This window comes from Tursiops truncatus, chromosome 8 (assembly GCF_011762595.2).
Source record: "Tursiops truncatus isolate mTurTru1 chromosome 8, mTurTru1.mat.Y, whole genome shotgun sequence".
Lineage (NCBI taxonomy): Eukaryota > Metazoa > Chordata > Mammalia > Artiodactyla > Delphinidae > Tursiops > Tursiops truncatus.
In genome coordinates this window covers 15,754,292-15,781,518 of record NC_047041.1, presented here as the reverse complement: position 1 = coordinate 15,781,518, position 27,227 = coordinate 15,754,292, and the positions used below count along the sequence as shown (strand labels likewise).

Below are 27,227 nucleotides of genomic sequence, written 5' to 3'. Positions count from 1 at the left end.
CTGCAGCTCCTGGTGATAGATTCCAATTTAGACCCAGGGCAGGGCATTGTAACCAACCAAGATTCCCTCCTGCCCTTCCGCCTGGGAGATGAGGCAGCAGGAGCAGACGTCTGGCTCCTTGGCAGGCACGCCAGCCTTCCGAATTCTTGATCTGTGCCGGTGGAACAGGCTGGGGGCTACCACAAAGTCAGAGAGACGAGTAAGGATCTGTCAGCAGGGCTTCCATCTTCTAGAGCTCAGACCTCAGGGCCTGCATCCAGGAGGCAGGGCCCTGAGCTCATCTCAAAGGCATCTTGGCTGCATTCAGGAGGGCGTGGCACCTCCCATAAAAGGTTCTTACAAATCGTTTGAAGTCATCTGGGTTTATCGCTGTTTGGTTTCAGAGACACTCCCAGCCTTCCACGGGCCTGTGTACACACTCAGATGATTTCTAGAAGACCCTTACTGAGAAGGCTTTTTCCTGTTCTAAACAGTCCCACAGCAACTTTCTGGTCCACCACGGACTCCCTCCTCTCCCTCTTCTTCCTAGGAACTCCGTATTTCCAGCTTTTGTAATCTTTCTTCATAGAAGGGCCTTCCATCAGCTATCTGTCAGCCGTGGCTAGGACCCTGCTAGAAATTCTACCTTGCCCTCTGGAGTCCAGCCGTGGAAAAAGGGGGAAAACTATAGCAAAAGTCCCCTTCCATCCTAACACTTATAGTTGATCGTATCCCTGGGCTGACTGAGGTCACCCCATAAAGGCCCCAGCCTGTGCCAACTCTTTGAGGTCCTCCTTTTACTCCTTCAATAGTACGCTCTCAAGGAATGTTTTCCACCCGACTCAGCAAACTCTAACGTTCCCTTCTGAGGGGCCAGAGTCCAAGCCAGGTGCCTGACGACCCAGCATGGAGCCGAGTTCAGCCTTCTAGAGAATGCTCGTCTCGCAAGGCGGGTGAGATAAAGCGCTGCTCAAAGCCCCACGCTACACGCCCTCAGCCTCCAGCATTCCAGCTTCCAGCCTGAGCGTTTCTCCCAACTAGACTCCAAACCACAAAGGCAAGAAACATATCAACGTAAGATCATAATCAGGTGTTTATTTGCACAATCCCCTACTGTCCAACCAAGTTACTAAGTTGTAAGTGCCCACCGAGAAACGACTACAGGTCTTACTGCAACTTGGGTCTGGAGGTTTTTAATCCTTTTTTAGTTCAACATAAATGAGAAAGAAAAAAAAATACTCTGACATTTTCAAAGAACAGAAATAGGAAAGTATGTTCATATACATTCAACATATACTGCGCATATTGGTCACTACAATACAAAGCAATGATTTTTTAAAAGTGTAGTTCGCAAGATGGCACGGTTAATAGGCTCACTGGCTTTCGTCTGGGTGGTCGCAGGGGGGCGGCAGTCTGCTCGGTCCATCAGCACCGTGAACAAAACAGGCTGAGCACGTGGTGGGAGGCCAGCATGGGAAGTGCAACGAGCCCGGAGAAGTCAACAGTGGCTGTCTGGGCTGTCTCGGTTGCTTCCAGAAGGTGAGCGGCTGGTGGCCACACCAAGTGGAGGGGATTTGGGGACCAAGGAGACACGGAGAGATCCCAGGAAAGGCTCTTGCACTGCAGAAACCCACTCGAGGGATACCGGGTCCAGGAGCTGAGCTGCCAACATCAGTGAGAAGGCCAAGCTGCACGGGGATCCTGTCAGCAACACCAGGATGGCCATGCTGGGAACCCGCTTTCCTCTGTGCAAATTCAGGGTGAAAGACTAGGAGGCGCCGGGGGACCTTTTACTCTGCTTTCCCAGCAAAATGGATCAAGAGTCGGGATATTTAACACCTCTTCCTTGTTTTGAAGATCGGAAGGCGATAACCCAGATCCTCTGTCAGCCCCCAGCCAGCAGAGAAGACTTTGGTTTCTAACAGCGAAGAAAAATAAAGATAATGACACAAATAATAGCTATTGCATATGCACTGCTTCAGCTGGGGGAAAGGAGACCACTACATCTGTCACTGGCACGAGTGAGAACGGTTCACAATTACAAGGTCTAAATAAAATACTTTGAACAAAAGGTGCAAGTCACAATTCAAATAGAACAGAATCTGGTTAAACATTTCTCTTTTAAACAAAAATTCCTTTTGTTTTTATTTATTAATAATAATAATAACAATAATAATAACAATAATATCAACATTTACCAAAAACAATTCCTACATGATCAAGAATTAAAATAGGGGCTGAGGATGCCCAGGGAGAAGGAGAAGTTAGGAGAGAGGCAGGACCCAAGACAACCTCCTGTTCTTCTTGCCTGTGACAAAGAGGCTGAAAAGGAAAAGCATTATATGTATGTATATATGGATGTATACGTATACATCCATATATATATGTATATGTATATATATATACGGAGCAACAATCCTTGTTATAGCACAATATAAAAGGAGAATAAAAGGTGACACAAAAGCATAGTGTACCACTGTCGGGTGTTCAGTCCATGGGTAGAACCAGCAGGATGATGAAGGCAACCAACTTTCCAGGTTGTAAGAGGGGAGCCGAGTTACACACCAAACAGATGTTCTAACTGGCAACCCATCAACGCCAGGCCACTCGCAGCCTCCGTGCTAACATTCTCATATGACCTCGGCTGGGCCAGACATGTTTTTCAGTGGATCCCAGCAGCAAAGACCTCTCCAGGTTCCAGGCTTGGGGTTTCTCTTTTTGCTCTCCAAGGGCCAAAGGCTGTCATCCCTTCCTCTGTCTCTTTCTCCAGCTGCTAAGATTCCAGAGGATGTTACCCTCTAGCTTCTGCTCCTGCGGAAGAGCAGTGCAGGGACTGGAGGGCGCTCTGTGGACGGAGGCCAGGGAGGGGAGTGGCTCTGCGCCCCTGGCCACCGTACACTAACTGCTTTGCTCTTCTGTCTCAAAAAAAGGAAAGAAAGAAAGAAAAAAAGAAAGAAAATCACCTCCAAAAGAAAACATACTTAAAAAAAAAACCAATCAAAAATAATCCAAACCAAAACCAAACAAAACCACCAACTCAAATACATCAAATACACTTTCACGAAAGGTGGCGAACATGGATTTCCTGTTTATTTCCTTGGTGACTTGGTCATACAGGCGAACGTGGCAAAACCCCCCTCAGAACCCAAAAGAACAGCACGCTGATGAACCAAATGTGAGGAAAGGAGCCGACATTCTGGGTGGAGGGAAACACAATGGCAACTTGGCGCAATGCTGCTAGATACTGTTGGTTTAAAGTCAACCTTTTCATTCCCGCGCGGTACATAAACCTGCAACAGAGCAGCAAACACAGAGAATTAGTTTCAAAAGAGAGAGACTCATATATTCCACTGAAAACTTAAAAAAGAAAAAAAACATAGGTGCGCTTTACCTCAGATATTTAGAGAGTTCTGCCTAGTATGGATTCGCCAGGTGGCTTAACTTTCATCAAGTCTTTTCTGTCAATGAATTCTCAAAGACAGAACCGATACTACCTGCTGTGTGCGTTTAGGCATTACTCCAGCCAGACTGGACTGTTTATCCGTTCTCTACCACTGGCCTCTGATCACACATTTCTGGAATATTTTGCCACTTGCAGCACAGCCTTAACAAAATCTGGCTAGCCATGTTTTCTTGCTGAATTTCATCCTTCAGGACTGTGTTCAAGGGTCACCTCCTTTCCCATTACCCTGGCCAGAGGTCCTGTCTGTCCTCTGAAGCCCTAAGCTCACTTACTCTGTGGAGGCTGTGGCACCTATAATGCGTCTTATCCCCCATAATTCAACCAAGGGACTATGGCCAGCATCCACCCCCAAACAACTGGCGTAGTGCTTAATGAAGGAACAGGAAGACACAAAGACCTTGATGGGAAGAGTGGCGTTGTCAAGTTCACTGGCTCAAGTTCACATGGAAGGAATCTCCTGATGGGATCAGGAGCTGGTACTGGGCCGAAGGGCTGGTCTGGCCCCAGCCAGGGTGATACTCACCCTCCATCTTTTGCTACACGCCTGCCTGTTCCATGCTGAAGGAGACCTCGGGGTGCTTGTAGCTGAGCAGTATGTCTGTAATACACGTGGACGGGTAGCAAGAGGCGTTTAAATGCTGGCTGCCGTCAGTCAGGTCTGGATGCTCGTGACCTCCAAGACTCTCCCCGCATTCTGCAAGACCAGAAGCAACATGGGAGATGTGCGGGCAGAGGGGTGGTAGGTAGGCAAGAGGTAGACGGAGGTGGAGGAGAAGTCTGAACCTTCCGTAGCCCGACTCCCAGCCCTGAACTCTAGCTCAGAGCAGGCCCTTGGTCTGGCTAGTGACCGTGGCTGGGGGCCAGGCTCCTTCCTGTTGTCCCCAGTGTCCGTTTTTCCCTCTTCCTTTACAGTCTCCCACCGTCGAGCACCGTCAGCTCCTGTGGTGTGGAGGACACCCTCGCGGCTGGCAGACACTGACTCCTGGGCACGCTCTGTACTCAGGACACTGGCCTAAACACTTTAAACCCCCCAAGCTAGTTAATGCTCACAGCACTATCTAGGACAGGGGCTCTGTCTGTCCCTTTACAGGGGAGGACCCTGGGGCTCAGAAAGGTTAAACACCTTAACCTGTGGAGCCAGTAAAGGGCAGTGAGAATTTACTGCAGACCTGTCCGCTCCCGAGCCTGGGCTTTATAGCAACTATGATACCCTCCCTCTACTGGTCCTAAAGGGAGACAGACATGAGGACACGGTGCCCTCTCATCAGAACCAGAAAGAGTTATGGAAGGAGCATCTTAACAGAGCGCTGCAGACAGAAGTGTGACGCCCCTGCCCTCAACCCGGAGGCGCGCTCCTTCACGCACTCACACTCGGTGCAGGAGAACTGGGGAAAGGCTGTATCCAGACAGAACCCCTTGGGGATGCCGTGGCTTCCCATGGGCTGTTTGTACAAGAGGGGAGTAGTCACTGGTGACCATGAAAGGGGGGCCCCTCCAGGAACTTCTCCGGGCTGCCCCACGCATAACACCCCTCACCCTCATTCTCCCCATCCTGGAACTGCTGGCTCCCCATGAGCGAGGACTGACTGAGAACCGCATCTGACATCCGGGCAGAACTAAGTGCTTTCCCAGCCACGAGACTCATGCCAGGCAAGTTATCCAGCTGCACCTGCAGGAAACAATTAGGGAAAGAAGTAAGGATATCAGAAAACGCGCCACCCTCAGGGACCCCTAGAGACAGCTGTGCCCTCCAAAAGCGCCCAGGCAATGGCCGGCCTCAAGCACTACCACCCAGACTCCCTTCCTCTGCAGGGCCATCTAAAGGGGGACGCGGCAATGGTGACCCCGCGGGAAGCTGAGGCTGGGGCTGGGGGTAGGGTGGGAAGGGAGGGGCACGGTGAATCTCAGCTGGTGGTCAGATGCCCTTGACATCTACATGGCCTTCCAGTGCCAGGTTTCTGACCTATCTCATTACCATGAGGAGTCTGTCTTAGGACAGCACTGTCAACAGCACTCTCTGCGAGGATGGGAAGGTTCTGTACCTGCCCCGTAGGAAGCCAGCAGCCACAAGGGCTACTGAGGCCTGAAATGTGACTAGTGTGACTAAAGAACTCAGTTTTCAATTTTATTTTGTTTTAATGACATTTAAAATTGAAAAGCCACACGTGGTTGGTTGCTGCTGTATTAGACAGTGCTGCCTGCGAGTCTGCCCTAAGGAAACGGCGCTTTGCCGAGTGGATTAGCTCCCTTATCTGAATAAATTCAGTGTAGCTGCCAGAAAACTAACCAAGAGCCTGAAGGCTCATTTGCTGGGGCCTGAGTTTAGACTGTCTGGGGAGAAGTTCAATAACTAAGACAAGAGGAAACAGACGGCAACCGTTCTCGATTCCTCAGTCTCAAATGTGGAGCTCAGGTTCTACGGAGATGCTCCTGGAGTTCAGGATTGCTTGTTACGGTGATTCCGAGAAATGCTCCCTTAGTGCCCGGAGGCGCTGCGCTCTGGCTGAGGAGAAGGAGAGTACATGCCACCCCGCATTCCTAAGTTCTGTTTTCAAGGACCCACTTCCGGAAAGCAGGAGGGGGCCAACATACATAAGCGTCGTCACTGTTCTGGATCGTGTGGTGTCTCTGGAGGGTCCGGGGCCTGTGGTGTTCACTGACTGAGGGGTGTGCTGGGTACCCAAGTCCATTGTGATCTGGCAGCTCCATTGCTTGTCCCGGAGAACTTCTATCCATGCAGTTCCCTAGGACAGACTCTGAGGGGACAGAGCAAAATAGGGTCAGCAGACCTAGAGTTTCTCCCAACACTGGCAACTCTCACCAAAGAAATGTCTCGCAAGGGACAGCGGGCAATGGTGAGGGCCACGTGCGTACTCTCCGCTCATCCTCAGCTGGCTGGTGATGCTCAGAGGAGCCTGGACCAGCCTGCCAACCCTGAGTCTTAACAGCAAAGCCGAGGCTCTCTCTTGCAGGGATCACACCCTTAGGAGAAAAAAAATCCCACATATCAGTGGTTGGCTGGATCACACTGAACATTTTCTTTTTTTCTTCATTTCTCTGTTGATTTGACAGTGCTATGTTCCCACACCTAGATGCACAGAAGAATCATTCTTGGCGCTTTCAGGACCTCTAGCCTAGGAGGATGGCCTCCATCCTGTGGACGCCTCTCTCCCCTTCCTTGGCTTCCCCTCTGTACACCACCCAGTCCCCTCCTCTCCTCCTCTGACTGCTGCCCCCAGCTCCTTCGCTCTTTACATTTCTATCCTTGACTGTCTCTCTCTCCCCACACTTGCTTTGGCAGTATCATCTATTTTCACGACTTCAACTACACTGCTTCTCTATAAAGAATTACAGAAATGCTCTTTTAAGCTCCAGATCCAAAATTCTAACTATTTACTAGGTATCTTTCAACCTGTCCAATTCAATTGGACTCAACATGTCCAATTCTAAACTCATCAGCTTTCCCCCACAACCTCTTTCAGACATCCTGGTTTTGGTGCCTACTTTCCTAATCTTCTGGGTATGATGAGCTTGTGGAGTTCATATTGATTCCTTACTCCTGGTTCCACATCATCTTAAGTCAGAAGAATGTGCCCCTCCAATGTTGGCCACTTCAGTCTCTTTCTTACTAATCTCACTGCTTCCACTGAAGTCCTGTTACCTCTTGCCTGGATCACTATAAAAGCCTCCTAACCATCCCTCTAGCACCGTCCTACAAAGACTAACCTTTCTATAGGGGAGCCCCAAACCCCTCATTTTCACAACACTGTCCCAGCCTCTCTTCCCATGAGTACGCCACACGACTCTCCTCTACATTCTAAGCTCTGGTCAAATGGGACCGTGGACAGTTCAATGCATTTGCTCTCACTGTTCTCTGTCTCTGGAAATGCTTGATTCTTTTACTTCCATTTCTGCCAATCTGAATCAACTCATCCTTCTAGGTCCAGCTCAAATGTTATAATTTTTATGAAAATTTCCCTTTCAAACAGAAATAGATCTTTCCTTCCTTTAAACGTCAGAAGACTCTATTGGACTCTGATTACTCTAATGTTATTCCTGGCACCATCTTCAATTGCATACTTGTCTTAAGTATTCATACTAAACTGTAAATTCTTGGAAGACAAGCCCTCATGTATTCTACGCATGTTTGTGAGCCTTCACTATTCCAGAACACTGTCCTCTTCCCAGTGTTTAATAATAATCTCTTTAACTGATATTAATAAACACTCTCTTAATGTGGGTTAGCCACCTGTCAGAGTCATATAACCCTGTGGACTGGATTTTGGAGAGAAAGAGGAATTCACAAAGACTGAGTATTTCTTCTTCTTGACCAAGGATGGTCAAGAAGAATACCAGGGCCACACCTAAGTTGACAGGATCCTCCTGGTGGCACTCCTGGCTCCAGTCCTTAAGAGCCTAGAACTTCAACGTACGTTTTCTTTGCTTGGTTGGTTTTTCTGGGTTAAAGCTCCCTGGCAACTATTGGGCTCATCTCCTGATGAACTGTACCTTAGCGAGACCAGGTTTTTAAACAAATTTTAATAGGAAATACAGTCCTAATGCTACCATCCCAGTATCTATTTGAATAACGAAAGTAAAATGCACTGCTTGAGTGATGGTTAAAGGGTTTCAGGTCTCTATATTCAAATGGTCTCCGTAACCATCAAGGTGAGGCCTGGGTTCAGGGGCTGAGGCAGGACGGGAAGGGAGGGGAACAAAGTGACATGCACGTTGCTGGTAATGCAAAACGCTCTGGAGAAAAGTGAAAGGATGGGAGCTTCCAAACTACCAAAAATGAAGTCAAGTGAGAAATCTTTTGAAAGTTCTCTGAGCAAAGAGGTCAAAGGAAGAGCCAGGAGCCACCGCTTTTGCTACTGAAAGCTAAAAGCCAGCAGCGAGAGGAAGATAAAAGCAAGCCTACGCCAGGACTTGCTCTGTGGGATTAGGTCACCCATCCTACCCACCCAGCCCGATTCCTCTCAGTGGACATAGCTCACGTGCTGGCCGCAGGGCCAAACAAAAGCCACCGGCAGGAAGTGGTGCAAGGCTGCCTCTGTGGAGTGAGGGACTGGCTCTTGAGTCTGCTTTGCCAGGAAGGAACACGAGTAGCTGCTTCTTACTTTTCCGAAGTGTTTTCTAATGCCTATACTTTCTTCTTTGATAGCTAACCCCATCCACTCAATTCCCTGGGGCTCCTTTTTTCTGGACTATAGAGCTGGATGCAAATCTCATGAGCTGCACCTCCTTGCTCTCCCAAAGACAAACGCGAGAGCTCTCCTGTTTAAAGATTTTTAAAGGATGATTATCAAACCTGAGGAAATGGCGAGGCTAACAGCATGTATAAGCCCTGGTTCTCGACATTCAGTTCCTTCCCACCTCTTCCAGAGGCCTCACTGTGTTTATCTGATACGTATGCTGAATCTCCCTCCCCCAACCCACCTCTCTTTTTTAAATCTATCTTTATTCCTGAGAATGGGGTTTCTCCAAACCCAAACACCTACCCTCCTTTTGGCCCTGCCTTTGAGAAGGTCCCATGGATGCTGTCCTCCTAGCCTGCTCTCTTCACAGCCTTTGGGTCTGGTGCCAACACACCTGAAAGTGCCACCAAGACAGAGCGAGCTATTGCTTGACAATCACATGACGAGCCTTCCTGACTCCCTGGCCTAGAGCTCAGAAGCACTAGCTCTGGGGTCAGGAAGACCTGGGCTTGGATCCTGGCTTCACCAGGATTCCTGAGGTGGGGGATCCTGGGCAAGTTAACTGACTTCACTGGGTCTCAGTCTCTTCATCTGTAAAACAGGACCTACTCCACAGGTGGGTAAAGGGCTTACTTGAGCTTGGTACTCTGTTATGAGCTCAGTAAAGACTCATACTCATTTTAGAGATGTTACTTCTGAGTGGATGGGGCACGATGAACCAGCTGACAAAAACAAACAAGAAAAGGATTTTATCACAGAATCCTACTTCCAGAATTACGGGGGCAATTTACCCACAGGTAAGTGAACAAGTGAGTCACTGAAACTGTAACTTCCAGGAAAGAAGCCTCTGGTTTAGGAGCGACTAATGGGAGTTAAAAACTAGACGAAAGGGAGCTCCCTGGCGGTCCAGTGGTTAAGACTCGGCGCTCTCATTGCTAGGTCCCAGGTTCAATCCCTGGTAGGGGAACCAAGATCCTAGAAGCCTCGAGGCACAGCCGAAAAAACCAAACCAAACCAAACCAAAATCAATCAAACAAACAAAAAAACTAGACGAAAAAGAAGCCTATTAAGGACTTCCCTGGTGGCACAGTGGTTAAGAATCCGCCTGCCAATGCAAGGGACACGGGTTCGAGCCCTGGTCCGGGAAGATCCCTCATGCCACGGAGCAACTGAGCCCGTGTGCCACAGCTACTGAGCCTGCGCTCTACAGCCCGCGAGCCACAACTACTGAGCCCACGTGCCACAGCTACTGAAGCCTGCGTGCCTAGAGCCCATGCTCCACAACAAGAGAAGCCACTGCAATGAGAAGCCCGCGCACCACAATGAAGAGTAGCCCCCGCTCGCCTCAACTAGAGAAAGCCCGCGCGCAGCAAGAGAAAGCCCGCGCACAGCCAACAACAACAGCAACAAAAGCCTATTAATAGGAGTTGGGTAACAGACCAGGGCTCTGTCTGTTCAAATTTCAATATAACTCACAGGTCGAAGATTTGGAAGGGCTGGCATCTTTTGCTTGGCAGATATAACTTGGAAGGGGTAGAATGGGAGGCAAGAAGGCATAAAGAAAAGAATATGACTAGGAATTCGGGAAACTTGAAGTCAGGTTCCAGCTCCATCACAAACAGTGTATGAACTTGAATAAGTCATTTAATCTCTCCTAACCCCAGTTTCCCTATCTGAAAAATGAGGGTTGTTTGGGGGCTCAAGAGCTAACACATGTGTAAGGGTCTTTAATAAACTGTAAAGGACTACACAAGAAAAGTATTTTTAGTAAGAATGTTGAGTCCTGCGTTTAGAAGTCCCCTGTGACACTCTATAGGTGAGACCCTCTGACCAGTGTGGCAGCTGCGGGGGCGGGGTGGGGGAATGCGGGCATGTGTGTAAACAGACCAAGCCTCTGGCCAAGGAACGGGAAATTCGGGCTCAAATCTTTGGCCTTCTTTATGCCAATTCAGCAGCTGGAGGAACTATGGAGCTCACCACAGGATATATAAATAATGCGGAAAGAGGACTGCTGGGGGCAGAATTCTCGGGTATTTACCCAAGTAAACCTGAGACAGTACAGGAGGAAGGATGATCATCTGATCACGCAAGGGGAATAATTACACAAACGGACCCAAAGCGCAGCGCCCACCTACCCAGGGAACCTCGGGGCAGCTTGCACAACTCTCTGTTGAATCTGTCAATGTTGACTCATCCTTACTCATTTACTGGGTTTTAAGGGAAAATGAGAGAAATGACATGTGCACATCCCTCCTAAAGGTTCTGAGGGGTAAACCCTCCCAGCCTCTGTCATCATGTGACTCCTCTGTGAAGCCTGAAGTCCACCAATGCTGCGGAAGCTGAGTAGGCTCGGAGAAGAGGATGCAGTTTTCTTTGTGAGTTCAAGCTGGTAATCTCACTGTGTAAACCGGTTATGCTATCATAGTTATTTGCAAAGTAAAAAAAAATAATAATAAATCAAGTGTATGTAATACTACAGAGGGAAGATAAACCTTACTTCTACTTCTGGAGTGGCAGACAGGAGATTACAGGCAGCATGGGGCATGTCTAGCCCTGAACCTTCTACACATTACAAAGAGACCTTTGGCATGTTGCCTGCTCAGCGCTCTGGCAGTGCCTGGCCCCGCGCTGATTGGTGGCATACGGCCATAAAAGAAATAGGTAAGCATGGCCGCTGATACGATGGCATGTAATTTTCCTTGACTAACACCAGCAATCCCTGATAATCGACCCTTAAGAAATTATAGGAAGATGCCAGTAGCTCTGCTCGTTATAATTATACCTCTTACAGCACTCATTACGTAGCGCTTCATTTAAGGCCATTTATGAACTTGTCTCTCCCAACCCCCAGTACGAACTCCCTGAGGGCAGGTTCTCCACCTTTTCATCCCTGCATTCCCCATTGGCCTTAAAATACAGTCTTGTGTTGGTCTAGTCATTCAATAAATTTCGCTGAATTTGCTCTATCACAGAAGTAACACATGAAGTGTTTGGGGGCCCGTGTGTAACTACACAGAGATGGAGGTCTCATCAGAGCAAGCAGCAGGCGTCGCCCCAACAAAGACATAAACATGGACGGGCTGCACCCTCGTGCCTGCAGGGTGGTGGGCGGAGCACATCACAACCCTTTCTTGGCAGAAGGAACGGCAAATTATCGGATGATTCTTTGGCGATTGTAAAACTGTGAGCTCTCATGTTAAGTGTAGAATCATGTCAGGTTAAAGCAGGAAGAGATTGTGGAGCCTAGTTTCTCCTGTAAAAGGGATCATAAGACATATGCCCAAGGTGGGTGTGAACACTAAATGAGTAACTGGCTGGAAAGCACCAAGCCCAGAGCAGACCAACTCTAAACACCTTCTCGGAGGGGGCACCCAGCTAACATCCCTCACGATGGGAGGAGCGGTTAGGTGTCGGGGTGGTCACAGGTTTAAGGTAAGGACAATGGGGGCGCTTCAGGATAAGAAGAAATTTTAAACACACATAGGTACATCCCCGGAGCGATTCTAACTCTAACTCTGGAGTGGCTTTGGGCTTCCCTGGGCTATTTTTTCTCTATTGCATTATTTTACTACACTGGATTCTAAACTCACAGGGTAATAAACTTGGGGCTTTATTTATTAAAGATAATTGTATATATGGTTCCAAAAGTCTCAAAATAGAAGTCGAAAGAGGTTAGAAAGAAGCAAGGTGAATAGTATTCAAGAAAAGGCATACGCCGTAGCTAAGTTAAAGAGTAAGTTGAGAGTAAACTGGGCAGAGACAGGAAGGATCATCTCTACCATACACTGGCAAGCAGGGCAGGAGCTAAGATTAGGGCTTCTAGCAAAGCTCGTATCAAAGGTCAGGAAAAGAAGATTTAAGAAAAAAGAGGGCTTTGGGGGGGAAGCCAAACTGATCATGAGGCAACAAGGACAGGGTAGTTTTGAGCTGAAACCTTTAGGGGTGTACTTATGGCTTGACTCTTCCAGAAACCACAAGAGATGCTTGCAAGGAATAATGGCGGCGATGGTGGCGGATGTAAGAAGTTAGGGGGAAGGAAGAGGCAGAAGTAACCGTAATCACTCAGCTTGGGGAAGAGGCGGGAGGGACTCGTCAAAAGAATCCTGACTGCGGGCTTCCCTGGTGGCGCAGTGGTTGAGAGTCCGCCTGCCGATGCAGGGGACGCAGGTTCCTGCCCCGGTCCGGGAGGATCCCACGTGCCGCAGAGCGGCTGGGCCCGTGAGCCGTGGCCGCTGAGCCTGCGCGGCCGGGAGAGGCCACGGCAGTGAGAGGCCCGCGTACAGCAAAAAAAAAAAAAGAATCCTGACTGCAGTTTCGGCCTGAAGCGAAGTGAACTGATTTAAAGCTGCGGGGAGCCGCTGGAGCCAGATCATCCTCTGGATTTCAGGAAACCTTGGCCCTCACAGCTTCTACTAACTCCTTCACGTAGACTAGACTTCAGACCGACCACGGCAGCTTGCTTCCCCCCAGAAACGTGCCTGAGACACTCCCACCCGCTGGCCTTTCCTCATGCTTCTCCCCTAAATCCAAACGGCAAAATCCTTTTCATCCACCAAGACCCAACTCAAATGTCACCTGCTGCGGGAAACCTGCCCCTGCTCTGACGGAGAACTGGTCTCTCCCTCCCCTGGTCTGCCACGGCACTTGGACCAGCCACGTCCTGCCTTCCTTCAGGCCCCAGACAGACCTGCAAGCCCGCTGAAAGGGGGTTCCTCTGACAATCAGGGGACACAGGCGAATTCAAGCCCCCTGGTCTTCCTGTACATAGGAGTCACACAGGAGGGAAAGGTGAAGGGAATTCAGAGAGAGTATTTTTGAAGAAAAATATTTCAAAAGGTTATTTTCACACGTGGCAATCCAGGGTGCGGGTGGGGAGTGTGCACTACTGTGTGCTCGCACGCTCGCTCGTTCCCCGAGCCTTGCACACCCAGCGTGTGCTCAGCGAGGGTCTGCTGGCGTGAAGTGAGTAGCTCTCGGGTTCAGTGCTACTCCCGAGCTGTGGGCCCTGGGGGCAAATCACTTAATCTGTGCCTCAGGTGAATCACCGGTAAAATGGGGACAGTAAGAGTTGTGAGGATTAGACAAATTCATATGTGAACAGCATCTGGTGTCTGGCACATGGAAAGCACTACGGAAGTGTCAGCTTTTCTCCTTTTCTGGTGAAAGCTGTCATTCGCACAGGAAGCTTTCCCACAGCATCCCTGATGCCGTCAAGCTGCCTCTGCTAGAACACTCCCAGCCACAGGAAGCTCCCAGGCTGCTGAGCAGCCTATTCTGGAAAGTTCTCAGGAAGGTCTTCCCCAGGGAACTGAAATCTGCTGCAACTTCTATCCTGATCTTGGTTCTGCCCCATAATATGACCCCATACCTTTTCCATCTGACAGGTATGATAGCTCTCCTGAGTTTCTTCCCCCGAGCCTAAACATCCCCAAGTCTGTCAGCCAATCCACATATGGCCTGGCTCCGGAACCTCCCACCATCCTACGTCTGCCTAAAAACACAGCAGCCGCAGGTGGACACGATACGTCTGACTGGTGCAGACCTCAAACCGGATGGCACCCATCTGCCCAAAAGCCCAGGATTTAACTGGAGTTTTATGGAACCACACCCCTATCAGTGCTTAATGAGCACAACGTGAAGGCACCAGGTCCTCTGCAGGTAAACTGATTTAGAGCCAGGTCTTCCATCCTGCTCTGTGCCAGCGGACCCAATGCCCCCAGGAGTTGAGTTTTGTGTGCTGACTTTAAAAGGACAGGGCAGGAGAGGCAGGCAGCTTCAAGAAGGGGAGGATGGGAGAAGTGCCCAGCTTCGGGGTTGTATATTTCATGGAGAAACTCGTTTTCAAGATCTGTGATGATGGGAGGGATGTCAGTCCAGATTTCGAGTAGGGTGAATGCCATGACACGAGTGGAACAATGTCTTCTGAGTATAAGTTACTGACAGTAATCCCAATCTCCTCCCAAATGAAAATGAATGTACTCGCTCATTATACAGTGATACTAAATGAAATGGCATGGGGTCCCTTATGATGCTGTAATATTCTGTGTTTAGCTTACTAACAAAGTGATCAGAGTAATAATAATACCTCAAATTATTTACATCATACATTCAGATGATCCAGTGTGCCTCTCTCTCCCTCTCCCTCTCTCTGTGTCACACACGCAAACATTATGTATAAACATAAATACATACGTGTGCGTTTTAATCTTCACAAATACTCTGCAAAGGACCGTTATTCCTCCCGCCCTTTTTCACAGATGAGGAAATAAGAACCTGAGGCTTAAGTGACAAGGTCACTGCATTCGTAACACAGGCATGTCCAGGACTGAGGGGCCCTGACTGTTAGTTCAACACTGCTTACACTAAATCCTGTTTCCTTAGCACCGGCTGGCTTTCATTCTACCGCAGAGGTTAAAGCCAGCTATTCTGATGACAGCCGAGAAATTCTGGGTTCTAAGGAACCACGGTACAAATATAGGAAACAGGTAATATACCTTACTGACTGTACTATCTGTATGTTAATTGTCTCTCACTCTCTTTTAAGTTTCAAAACAGATCCCCTTCCCCACCAAGTACGCACTTCCTACGTGCTTCTCCCCTAAACGGTGCTGCAGGGCTTCTCAGGAATTCTATTTTTCTTAGGAACCCAGAGTACCAGCTGAAGAAAGGTAATACTGCTGAGCTAACTGAATGAGGGCAGACTGGCCCAGGACTGGACTTTGCGGGGCTCTTACCTCGGCTGGACACCTTATTTCTATTGAACGCAGCAGCTGGCTGTCGGTACGGATGTATCCCCAACTCCTGTACGTGACTCACGGTTCCTAGTAAAGATTCAGGGTCCCCGGGCCCGCCAGTACTCAAGAGCAGGGGGCCATCGTGGCAACCTTTGGTCAACGTGTTCACGTTCTTCCTGTCCGGAAAGCCGTCCTTGGCCCCCTCACACGAGCACTCCTCCTCCATGCTCTCCGAGTGCACGAGCGCCGGCTGGTGAGCGTAACCGTGGGTCGGGGTGGGTGAGGAAACCTGCGAGATACATTCTTGCGCCCTGATTTGCAGAAGATGCTGGGGGCTGGTGTGGTGGTGGTGATAAGAGTCAGCGTTTTGATACGGTAAAGCCTGGCGCTCTGTCATACTCTGTCCCCCGAGGCCGGGAGCCAGACTCCCTGCATCCCCCTGGTTCATATGCCTGAACAGTTCTTGGTACTCTTGCTGCTGCTGCTGCTGCTGCCGCTGCTGCCTTTTAATGAGCTGTGCAAACTCTGCTGGGGGCAGCCGAATGTCCGAGTGGCCGGTGAGCGAATGCCGGGGGGAGAGCAGTCCTTGGAGGATGTGGGGGACCTGCTGGTGTCGGGCGTAGTCCGGCGGCGTCGGGGACAGCAGGGCCTGCTGCAGCGCCGACGCAGTATAGTGCGGTGGCTGCTGATGTGCGCTGGGAGGGAAGGTGGGGAACTGGTCAAGTGGAGGGACTTTCAGGGCTTGGGTGGGAGGTAACCCCACTCCTGCTGAAGGGCTGTAGCTGCTGGGGGAACCCCGGGACTGGTCCGAAAACAGATGGGGGTGTAAATGCGCCTGGTCGTAGTTAGCAGGGGAGAACCGATTCACGTTCAAGCTGCAGACACAAAAGGGAATGAGTACCAGGCATCCATGTGACAAGTGTGCTAGACTCCCCAGGGGAACAGCTACCACGCTTCCTCAGTGGGGAGCCCCCGCTGGTACAGAGGACTGCGGTGGATGGGGCAGGGAAGATGGGGATGTATGCGTCATCCCCACCCATCCCCTCTGGTTGAAGGTAGCAACGTCACTTGAACTATTAAGATGTACCCATCTCTTAGAATATGGGTGACAGAGAAAGAAACAATTCTAAAAGAACAGACAAGGGGAAATGGCATTTTTACCAACTCCTCTAATTGGCCACTTTCTTCTTTGCAGACATATAGTAAGGTAGCTTTGTCCTTGTCTTCCTCTGTCTCATTAGCATTTTGATCCTGGGTCAATATATAGGTTTCAAGTCCATCCCAAACCCACCACCCCAATTTTAATAAGGCTGAAATGAGCACAGCCCAGTCAGAACCCTTCTCCTTTCCTCCTCTCTCGCCCTGCTAAGGGGCTTCCTCCCACCTAGGTCACCTGGAGAGACGGCTAGGTGACCCTGGGCCGGCTTACCTGTGGGCCTCCGCACTGTCGGCACTCAGCTGCTTGGACAAGGGCCGGTGCCCGTAGCTGAAGGCGGCCATCAGGCTGGTCCGGTGCTGCATCTGCACCTGACTGGCGCTGGGGCTGATGGAGACGCCCCGGCCAGCAGAGCCTGCAGCTGTCCCGGGCATGCTGCTGAGCATGTCAACAGGCTCCTGGACCTGGATGGTCACCTGCTGTGACTGGGGAGGCTGCTGTATGCCCAAGCAGGTCAGTGCCACGCTGGGAGGAGGGGAGCAGTTCTCAGGCTGCTGCTGGAAGACTGCACTGCGGGAGGGGAAGCCTTGAAACTGGGAGGGAGATGCAGCACCTGGAGAGAAAGGAACCTCAGAGTGACCAAATGCCGGGGTTACCAGCTGGCCGGAAGTCACGGGAGCCAGTGAGGACACCTAACCTGCATACCACCCAGAGCAGTGCTTCTCCAGCTCCAGGATGCCGAAGGCTCCTCTGGAGGACTCGAGAAAACACAGGCTCTCCTGGGCCCGACCCGCGGAATGCCGATTCAGTAATTTGTAATTCCAGGAATTTGTCGTTCCAATAAGTTGCCCGAAAGCTGGTCTGTAGATTATTCTTTGAGGAGCTCTGATCCAGGGCAGTGCTTCTCAAACTCTAATGCACATGCAAATGGCCCGGGGATCTTGCTAAGATGTAGATTCTGATTCAGCGGGTCTGTGATAAGATCTGAGATTCGACTCTTCCCACCGATGTTGTTCGTCGGGGACCCCACTTTGGGTAGGAAGGGCCTAGAGAGCAATTTGAACTCTCCAGGGGATCTACATTGGGTGGCGTTACTGAAGAGATCCTCAGTTTTTGGAATACTAAATGCTCAGAGTGCTGGTCTCTGAAGGCCCACAGACTAGGGCACACTCATCTTCACCTTCATCTAAACGCCCACAGGCGAGGAGCCACGTGCCCAGTGGATCACCAAACCCAGGCATGACAGGAGGGAAGGTTCCGGTAGTCGCCTTTCATTGGGTAGAGTTGGAGGGGGTTTTATGAAAAATATTATTAACGGTCAACCTTTACTGAGACCTATTTTGTTCTGGAGACTATTTCAAGAATTTCACATATATATTTATTCAGTAAATAGTATTAGCATCCCTATTTCACCTTTGAGCAAGCTGAGGCGCCCGGAAGTTAACAAACTCGCCTGAGGTCTCACAGCTCAGGAGTTGGTAGAAGAAGTCAAACTAAGGCAGCCTCCCTCGAACACTACGTCACTCTGCCACCCGAATCGATCGAGGGCTTGAGGCACTCAAGGCGAGGCCTCACTTCTCCCTGCGCACACCACGGTTCGGCATAAACCTCTGCACTCACCGTGAGGCTGGACCATGGCGCTGCTCATGGGGGGAGGGCTGTTACTGGGCGGTCTGAAGAGGTGGTTGCTGGCGTGGCTGGGGGGAGGGCTTGCAGGCTGGATCCTTAACCTTGAAAACAACAGAGCCAGATGAGCAAACGCGCTTCCGGAAGTGGCAGGGTGGCCTTGCAGTTAGTTTCTGCCATTTGACACACAGGCGGAAACTACTTCTTTGGTTTTGATAAGACTCCAGGCTAGACAGACATGCACAGACCGCCCACCACAGTCTACTTAGAGCCGTCCACATCTTATTTCCCCAGACTTCCCAAGGGGCCAGAGGTCACTGTGGGCCTCCGTCTGGCCTCCTCTATTACTGGCGTCAGGTTACTTTGTTCACGGGGCTAAGAAAATGAAGCGGCACAGGGAGTCGGGGTTTTAGGGGGCCACGAAAATTGACACTGGCCTCCCTGCTTTTCAAGTGGGTTCTTCCAAGGTGAATGTTAGAGTCAGTCAGTATCGCCCATGAGAGTCAGGCCAACAGCTTAGGCATGAAACACCACGCTTCATTACCTCTGGAGCTGGTGGGTGAGGAGGGCGGGCTGATTCTCACACGCAGCCTGAAGGGGTGGAGAAGGCTGAGGAGGACAGATAGAATCCTACAACAAATGCGGGAAAGGAGAAAGAACACTCGTGAGCTTGAGGATTAATGAGAGCCGTTCTCAGGAAGGGAAGAAACTCTCTGTGACCAAGATTTATGCTATTGTTGTTCATCAAAAGGTTTGATTACCTTTACTCAAACATAGCAACCATGCATACAACTCAGCTCCTCTTTGCCCTGCGGGATCTCCTCCAAAGTTCACAGGCAAATCAGCCCGAAAGCAAACTCCAGAGAAGCTGGAGAAAAAGCAAAGAGGGAAGAGGCCTACTTGAATCTGTTGCTGGAGAATTTGATGGTGCTGCTCCTGCTGGTACAGCATGTGCTGCTGCTGGGTCTTCTCCAGGGCTCTTTCATCAATCTGCCCCCCGTACATCTTCTGCAGCTGCTCGCACTCCTGAAGGGAAAGCGGTTAATACAGATGGGATGCAGCCAGGCCCACGCCGCGCGGTGATGTCAGCAGATGCAGATCTGCCCCCAGGTCTCACGGGCAGAAGGAGCCACATAGAAGAACAGTGTCCTTGAGGAGCAACTAACCCATTTACGTAGGCATTTGTGTACGAAATACATTCATGCTCTGTCCTGGCTGAACAAAAGGAAAACACCAAGATGGCCTGCGTACAAGCAAAGGTTCCAGTGTGAAATCTGTGTACAAAGCACATGCCACTCGAAGCTTGGTCGTCAGGAAGGCAGAAAGGAAGCCGGCCCTTTATAAAGCCTGGAGGTGCACTTCCTTCCTCTGGGAGCGCCATTCCATACCAGCTGGAGAGGATGCCAGGTGGTAAGAATGCAGAGCAGGCTCCAACAAGACCCAGTGCCCATAAATCATGAGAGGAATGCCAGGGTTGCTTCGAAGGACGTTCCCTGGGGCCTCCCACTGAAACACAAGCCCAGAAATTCCTCTCTAATGAACTACAGAGACAAGGGGAAAATTTAGTCCCTTCCTGGGGAAAGCTGGACATAACAAGAAGTAAGGAGAGTGTCAGGAAGCTATTTGCTTTGGAACCTCTAAAACTTCAGTGCTGCTGACATGAAGTGGGTAGAAAGTTTAACACCCGGGTCCTCCTGCAATAGCGGTCTCTGTTACCCACGCTTCTCCAGAGATGCCTGCCATCTCTTCCATTACCTGCTGCAACTGTTTGATGCTGCTGTTGTTGCCCATTTTTTCCAGGTGAGCTTTGAAGGCCTGGATGCTGGCAGCCCCATCAGAGAACCGGCGCACAGGGGAGAAACGCTCCGTAGGGAGGTGCAGGGTGTTGGAGTCCTTGTAGGTAGAGCTGAATACATGGGAAGAGAAGGTTAGGGGCTAGGACTCAGGGGTTTTGACCAAATCACCTAGGGACACTGCTCCAGATGAACACAAAGCTTGCTGGCTGCACGTGCAGCCCTGCACATTACGCCATCTCCACGTCATCTCCAGAGGCCAGTCGTTTCCCTAGCCTGCTTCCCTTCAGAGGCATCCAAGTGACCATCGTCCATTTCCACTTACCTTGAGTTGGCTTAACATCCAAGCCCGGTAAGGTCCTGGGATCAAATACATCCGGTTCTTACAAATACACTGGGTCAGAGAGAACAGCTTCACAGTATCCCTCAGGCCCAGCTGTATAGGAACTCTTGCTTTTATAATCATGTCTCTATCTAGTGCCTTTAGAAACCTAGAACAAACCTACCCGTCTGACCCGAAGTTTTCCCTGAGCAGCATTCTCCGTATGACGGACCAGAGGGAAACTACAGTCAACTGTGGGGTCAAAGGTCTGGCCTGGAATTCACAGGTTTTGTGCTAGAAAACGGAGGGTGCAGGTTTAAGTGGGGAAAATGGGGACTTGTGATCCCCAGATGGAGACAGACCATTCTTAAGGAATGTGGGCCTCAAGATCCTGCACGTACCTGGTCAACGCAAATAAGGTTACCTGCCGTGAAAGTTAACTTCTCAGAGCAGTGGCACCCTCCCAACCTGCTGATGAAAGAGCAATCATGTGGATAACCTTCAAAATGACCCACTGCTCAATCAGAACGCAGCCAGTGTCTTACGGAAAGAAAGAACAAGCTATCGATAAGGAATGCCTAAGACAGCATCAGAGTTAGAAGCTACCACCTGTACTTGTTACCTAATCAGAAAGAGATGTTTATGGGTTGAGGTAAGCAGATAAAAGGCTGCCAAGGCAGCATTCCAGCAGCTGATGGAAAGGATCAGGATTTCATGTCGAGGGCAGAGGTGACATCACACTGAGCCATGGGTGAAATGATGGACCACCTTGCCAGTCACTCCTTCTGGACTGAAGCAGAACCAAGGCTAAGGAAGAGGGTTAACAAGCGAGTTCAAACGCGGCAGACAGGGAGGGACTAGGAGGATCTGGTGACTGTGCAGAGGGGTCAAGAGGGTTCTGGCAGCCTGTGAAAGCCCTTCACCCTCTCTTCTCTAACGATGGCTCCTGTTTCAGACTCTACCTGAAGCTGAACAGGAGGGAGCTGATGAAACGAACACGAACATGTATCTGGTTCAGCAACACAAAAGACAAATGGTTTTGGCAGACGCACTCCAGAAACAGTGATCGTGAGAGCCGCTCTCAGGAGTATTTCCTCAATACTTCTTATTTCTGCTTCTACTTCAGGTGTTTGGAGTCAAAGCAAGCAAATACTATTGTCTCCTGAAATTTGATTCTTACACTTGCAATATATTCTGATAATGGACACATTTCTGATTCATTCAGAAAGTCATGTTCTTCAAGGAGTTAATATGGCCTGTCTGCACAAAACACATTCTCTCCCCTCAGAGCAATACTCCCAGGTCCGGGTATTTCATGGCTTTTCCAGAAGATCAGGTTGTGAACAGACTGACACCCCCGGCAGCCCAGCACAGCAGATTCAGTGGAACAGTTCTGATGCAGCTGCTCATTTTGGAAGCACTGATAGTATCAACTGTGTTTTATTTTTATTAGCAATCATGTTCAAACTCAGGACAGCCTCATGTTAGGCTGATATTCCCACTACACTCTTCAAACAGGGACTTGGCACCCCACCTAGATAAAATCCATCTGTGTCAGTTGTTTTTTGTTGTTGTTGTTAATTACACTTAAATTTTTTTTTTAAATTTTAACTTACACACTTCCCACATTGAGAAGGTCAGTCAGACCCATCTTCTGTCTCCATGTTGGACTTCATCTATGATACCCCAGAAGAATAGATAATATGTGCTGTTCTTGAGTCATTTCCTCCAGCAAATGAAAGGAATTCAGTAATCTATTCAGGCTACCCATTTTCAGTGTTTTATAGCCTGGGAAAGTTTCTCTTTTCCCCTGAAGACTTACTTCAGCCTCTTGTGTTGCCATGTTTTTACAACCCCATTGAGACACGCTGAGGTTGCACAAATGCCCCACCGTACACAATCTGTCACTCATAAAACATTCATTCCAATTCGAACTGGCTTGACCATAGGAAACCCTCTACCAGGAGTGTTCACACAAAAACAGGCAGCAGACAGATTTCCAGCAGGCAAGGCCTTGACAATGACTAGGCAGGGTGGAGACCACACAAATGGAGCCGTGGGCCAATGTGGTCTTTCTTTAGTAACAGGTGTAAACAGGATATCAGGTCTGATAAAGGCAGACTAGGGAGATGCGCTGAGCTTCATGCTTCCCCCATAAGAACACATCCTGAGGAGCACCTGAATCAAACAACGATTAAACCCAAAGGCCTGAAACTAAACAACAGACCCTGACATAGGATGAAAAATTAAGTGTGGGGCTATAAAGGAGGGGAAGATAGAAACAGGGAGAAACAAAGTAATAAAGGGTCTATTAGGTAACAGTGTAGAACTCAGTTATTGAGAAATCACAGAAAATGTTTGGAGTGGAAAATGCAGCTAATAATCACTCAAAGTACTCTCGATGTAGTATGGTAACAGTGTAGGCCCCGAGAGATTTTCCTTAGAAAAATACTGTCTTCCCGTGCCATCAGAGTTTTATTTGAGAAATGTCATTTCTACTAATAAACCATGTTCACTGCATTATTCATGGTCATTTATAAAAGCTTATCTTCCTCCTTTCTAAGTTCCAACGTGGCACTAATGAAGTCTCAGTCTGCTCAGAGGTCACCTGTCTCTGCTGATTACCTCTGATGCCCAGTGGGTAACTAGACACAATGAAAGCACTGCGTCAAGACTGCCAGTGTGAGCCTGTTGCAAGACTGAGTAACAACACATTTATAGACTTAATCTCCTTGGAATCTGCTTTCCAACCTTCCCAAGTAAGACTGCTTTTCGCTGTCCTCCCAAAAAGATTGAAAGAAAATAAGCTCTAGCAACTGGTGGTGGCTTTCAAAGTGTGGCCTTTGAGCTTGGGGACAGCTTCAGGATGGACTAAAGGTTAAGATTTTCAGTCATCGAGGTGTTCCCAGAAGATAATCATCTTCTTAAGCCAGCAAAGTGTCATTCCCCTCTGTTCCAAGGCTTACTTGAACTCAATTTTGTGAAGTTTTCTTGGCAAGAAAGGTTACACTTGTTTCTATTTCTTTAAGACAATGAATTATAAATGTATCAGAGACCTACTGAAAGATCTGGCCGTCAGAATATTGCAAGGATGACTTTTCAAGCACAACACTCAAGAGGATGCAGTATCTCTGCTCTGCCACTCACAAAGGAACGCATCTCCCCCATACCTAAGCTCCTTGTTCAGCGGTCACGTGATAAGAAGTGCTCACTCTTTCGATGGCGATGGGTTATTAAAGGTCAAGCCTACTGATGTGGCTACAAATCCTTCTATTTCCAGTTGGCCTTCTAAGAGCTTCACCCACTTTCAGGTTTCAAGTTCAGTTTCATCTATAAGTCAACATGTAGAATCACGAGAATCACCTGCAGGCACTAAACATGCCTACGAGGTAATGGGAAAGAAGCATCTCATGTTGCCCTGGGCACTGCTTAGTTAAGGAGTTGAGAAGATGTAAGTTCAGGATGCTATTTGAAGCCACGATGCTAGTCGCCATGTCTGTAGGACTAGCCAGAAGGGTGCCTGTCCAATGAGCCTCAAGGAGCTCCCACGGCTCACGTGGCTACTCACCGATGCTGATCAGGTACCAGGTGAGGGGGCCAGACCCGGGAACGGAAAGGCTGCTGTCCTAGCTGCCGCTGTAGGTCCGGTGGGATCTCAGCTGTAGGGTTGGTCATGGCCAGTGTATGTCTTTTGGACCTATTTGCCAAGTACCTGCAACAAGCAGGAGCACATTTCATAGTAAAAAAGACAGACAGGAATATTCCTCAGCAAGAAGCATTAGAAGTTAATCCAAAGCACTCAGAGTGAAACAGTGCCAGAGCTCAAAAAGGGCTCGATGGCCAACAGATCCCTGACTGGATGAAAGCGAAACATGTTCCAAAAGGCCAACAAAAGTTGGCTTACCACTGAAGTGGCTGAATTTTGGACCTAAGAGTAGCAATTAAGAGAAGAGAGAAAACAGATGTAGCTCACAAAGTGGGATCAATTTCCCTTACTTCATTCCATTCAGGAAAAGAATTTATTTTCTACTTGTTAGTTTCATTCCTCTTTTCTCTCCAAATTTCTAAACTACAAGTCGGAGGAAATGAGCCCTAAGGATTGTTCCTAGAGATGAGCCAAGAGAGAGATTCAGAAGGGCTTCGCATGTGTCTCTTGATGCCACTGGCCCCGAGCGTTGGAGACTGACCTCGCTGCAAGTCACAGAAAACAGATCTTTCCATGTGGGGCTAAGCGAGTTCCAACACCACCCCTTCCCTCATGCCCCATGACTGTAACTCCATCATCAGAGAAGAAAAACTGATGTTGTCCCCAGGGAACCAACATTCTCTAAAGGATGAAGAAATGAAACCACATGAAATGTTTAGAATTGTTTTTTAGGGGAAAAAAAGGCAAGGCAAGAAAACAGAAGTTTCAAAAGCTGAAGAGTGGACAAGCTGATGACTTTTCTTCTGAAGATCTTTCAGATCCACCACTAATACCATCAATAAGGTATCAGTCCCCCTTGGTCTGACTGATGACTCCCTCCACCACTGATGCTCTTATTGGGCATGAATAAAAGAAGCATTATTCCTTCCATTACCTCAAAACGGATGGGCACTTTACCCTTTAAATGTTGGTCTAAGGAAGAAAGAAGGAGTTGAAGGAAGTAAAGTGCAAGACAAAGATGATGAAATGAAATACTGCTGTCTAATTAAAGTAGGAAGGCAGTAAGTTTCCTAATTTCTCTTCATGACACCAGCAGCACCCACGTACAACTTTACACACCCTGTGACTGGCAAACTATAGAAACCACAGCATCAAGAGAAAAACAAAGTCAACACGATTCCTCTATCGGCTACGCTGTAGAAGGAGCTGGCCCACCAGCCAACACCCCTGTTCTTCACTGTTCTTCCTACATGGGACCAGACTCTTTTTGAACAGCAGCTCTCACACAAAGCTACTGGGGGTAGGGAAAGAATACTGGCCAGCAACCGTCCGGGTCTTATAAAGTGGTCTTGTTTCATTCTTAACTACTTTGCCCATTCCAGCTAAAAACAGTTAACAGACTAGAGAGTAATTAGCGGTATGCAGACTTGCCAGAGGGTAAGCCATTAGTGGTTTAATATCCATTTGATAAAAACACCCGAAGTTTCCCCAAGAGCCCATGAAAACCATTTTATTTCAACTTCCCTCAAGGGAAAAAAACATATAATCTTGAAGAACACCTGTATTTCTGGGAAAATACATGCTGGATTCTGGTCAAACCCCCCTCCCCGGAAAATAAGAAAGTCAGCTCTCACAAGGGGGCGTGCACGGAGCTGAGGACCATGGCTAATGGAACTGAGGCCAAATGAACAGTACAGCATGCCTGATGGTCACTGCCGTTTTCTGTGAATTAGGCATCTCTGCAAACAATGGATATTTGCATCTGTCCCTGGCCCGAATCCCATATTCTTTTTTCAACATCTCTTTGTTGATACAAGGGGATGGAAGAAACACACAGCAAACAGTACAAGAGGTATTCATTCTCTTGGAAAGGAAGAGTCCATGCCAGCGGTCCATGGCCAGACTAGCTAGGATCACTGTCATCCCAAATCTCCAATTCCTTTTCAGTAACAGTTCTTGGCAGGTAGGAGCAGGCTTTGGGCCTTGTGAATACTATCAGAGTTGCAATATGAAGGCAGGGGGCAAGGAAGGAAGGAGGGAGGAGAGAAAAAGTTCTTATGGTTATTGCTGTCACTTAGGGGACTTCCAATGGTGCTTACAGAAATGAAATTTTCTGGGTAGTCTTCTGTTACTTCCATGTGGGGAGGAACATGCCATCTGGCTTGAGCAAAGAGACCACACAAAGGTTGAAGCTGCACTGTACCACCTCCTTGGGCAGAGGTGACCTTTCGCTGGTTGCAGGGGGAGCCTGCCCAAGGACGTTCTGCAAGCACTGCCAGATGCCACATTACCTCTGCACAGCTTCCTGATCTGGCTCCCCATCCGAGCTCTCCTCGTCCACAGGGGTAACTGCTGGCACTGCCTGAAGAGAGACAGGAAGGAAAAGCTCAAGGTGGCGCTTCCTCTGCAGGAGCTCTTACTCTAGACACTGGGCTTGGGGCAGGCCTCTCTGTCACTTTTTTTTTAATCTGCAAAGCTTTTCTAGGATCCCTGGGTTACACAGAACTTTCATATACCTTTCCATTGTTCCATTTTTACCTCGCTCGGTTGATTTTAATTTGAATTTCTTCCTCTGATTCATCTTCCTTCGTTCATTTATTCATCCAACAAATAGCTGAATGCCCACTATGTTCCAGGACAAAATGTGAATTAATAAAGTTCTTGCCCTTGTTTTACAGTCTAGTGGAGGACAGAGATAGGCAAACGGACAAGTACAAAACAGCAGGACCCAGTCATGGGCGCTTGGGAATTGAGGAAGGCATTCTGGAGGACACGGCCCCAAACCTGAGACCTGAAGGATGAGCAGGAGTTAGCCCAGCAAAGAGGGGAAGGGGTCGCAAGCGTCTGAGGTTTCCAGGCCAAGAGAAAAGAGAAGGCCTGCGGGTGTCTGAGGACCTGAAAATGTAGGAGAAGCTTGTTTACCTGGAATGTCCAGGAACTGACCTGTTGTTTCATATTAATGTTATTTCCAGACTTTAGATATCCTTTGCTCCAGAAAAGCATACCGGTTTTTTAAAAGCACACTTTAGTACATAACGTAAAGTTGTGCAATTACAATTCAATGCTTTAAAATCGCCGTTACGCACCAAAACATGTAAGTGAAATGAGGACCGCCACAATGCATGCATTACTGTGACTCTTCCCGTCTGCCTGTGGACTGGAATGCTGTATATCCTGGATAGCTACTCACAGCCTGTGGCTCACATAATCACCATGCCTCAAGCACCAGAGCAAAAATCATACCTCAGTTATTACAAAAGAGCATTTTTTTAACGGACAATAATTATAAAACAAAACAAACTTTTGGAAT

At 48.8% G+C, this 27,227-nt stretch overlaps 1 protein-coding gene across 4 annotated transcripts in view; it reads right to left on the bottom strand.

Annotated features, from left to right (window-relative positions):
• Positions 1-1,054: 1,054 nt before the first annotated feature.
• Positions 1,055-27,227, bottom strand: part of SIK3 (SIK family kinase 3) — a 247,332-nt gene continuing 221,159 nt past the window's right edge. Inside the window, exons 14-25 of one of the 4 annotated variants that reach the window (XM_019941850.3) lie at positions 26,209-26,279; positions 23,840-23,983; positions 19,912-20,062; positions 19,057-19,182; positions 18,701-18,786; positions 18,151-18,260; positions 16,804-17,143; positions 15,375-16,249; positions 6,035-6,198; positions 4,979-5,111; positions 3,966-4,136; positions 1,055-3,269 (exon numbers count right to left, since the gene is read on the bottom strand). In XM_019941850.3, the coding sequence (XP_019797409.2) occupies positions 3,979-4,136; positions 4,979-5,111; positions 6,035-6,198; positions 15,375-16,249; positions 16,804-17,143; positions 18,151-18,260; positions 18,701-18,786; positions 19,057-19,182; positions 19,912-20,062; positions 23,840-23,983; positions 26,209-26,279 (2,358 nt within the window). In that variant the 3' untranslated portion in view covers positions 1,055-3,269; positions 3,966-3,978. The remainder of the gene's footprint in view (positions 3,270-3,965; positions 4,137-4,978; positions 5,112-6,034; positions 6,199-15,374; positions 16,250-16,803; positions 17,144-18,150; positions 18,261-18,700; positions 18,787-19,056; positions 19,183-19,911; positions 20,063-23,839; positions 23,984-26,208; positions 26,280-27,227) is intronic. The other 3 variants (XM_019941852.3, XM_019941851.3, XM_033862039.2) reach the window with 3 other exon arrangements.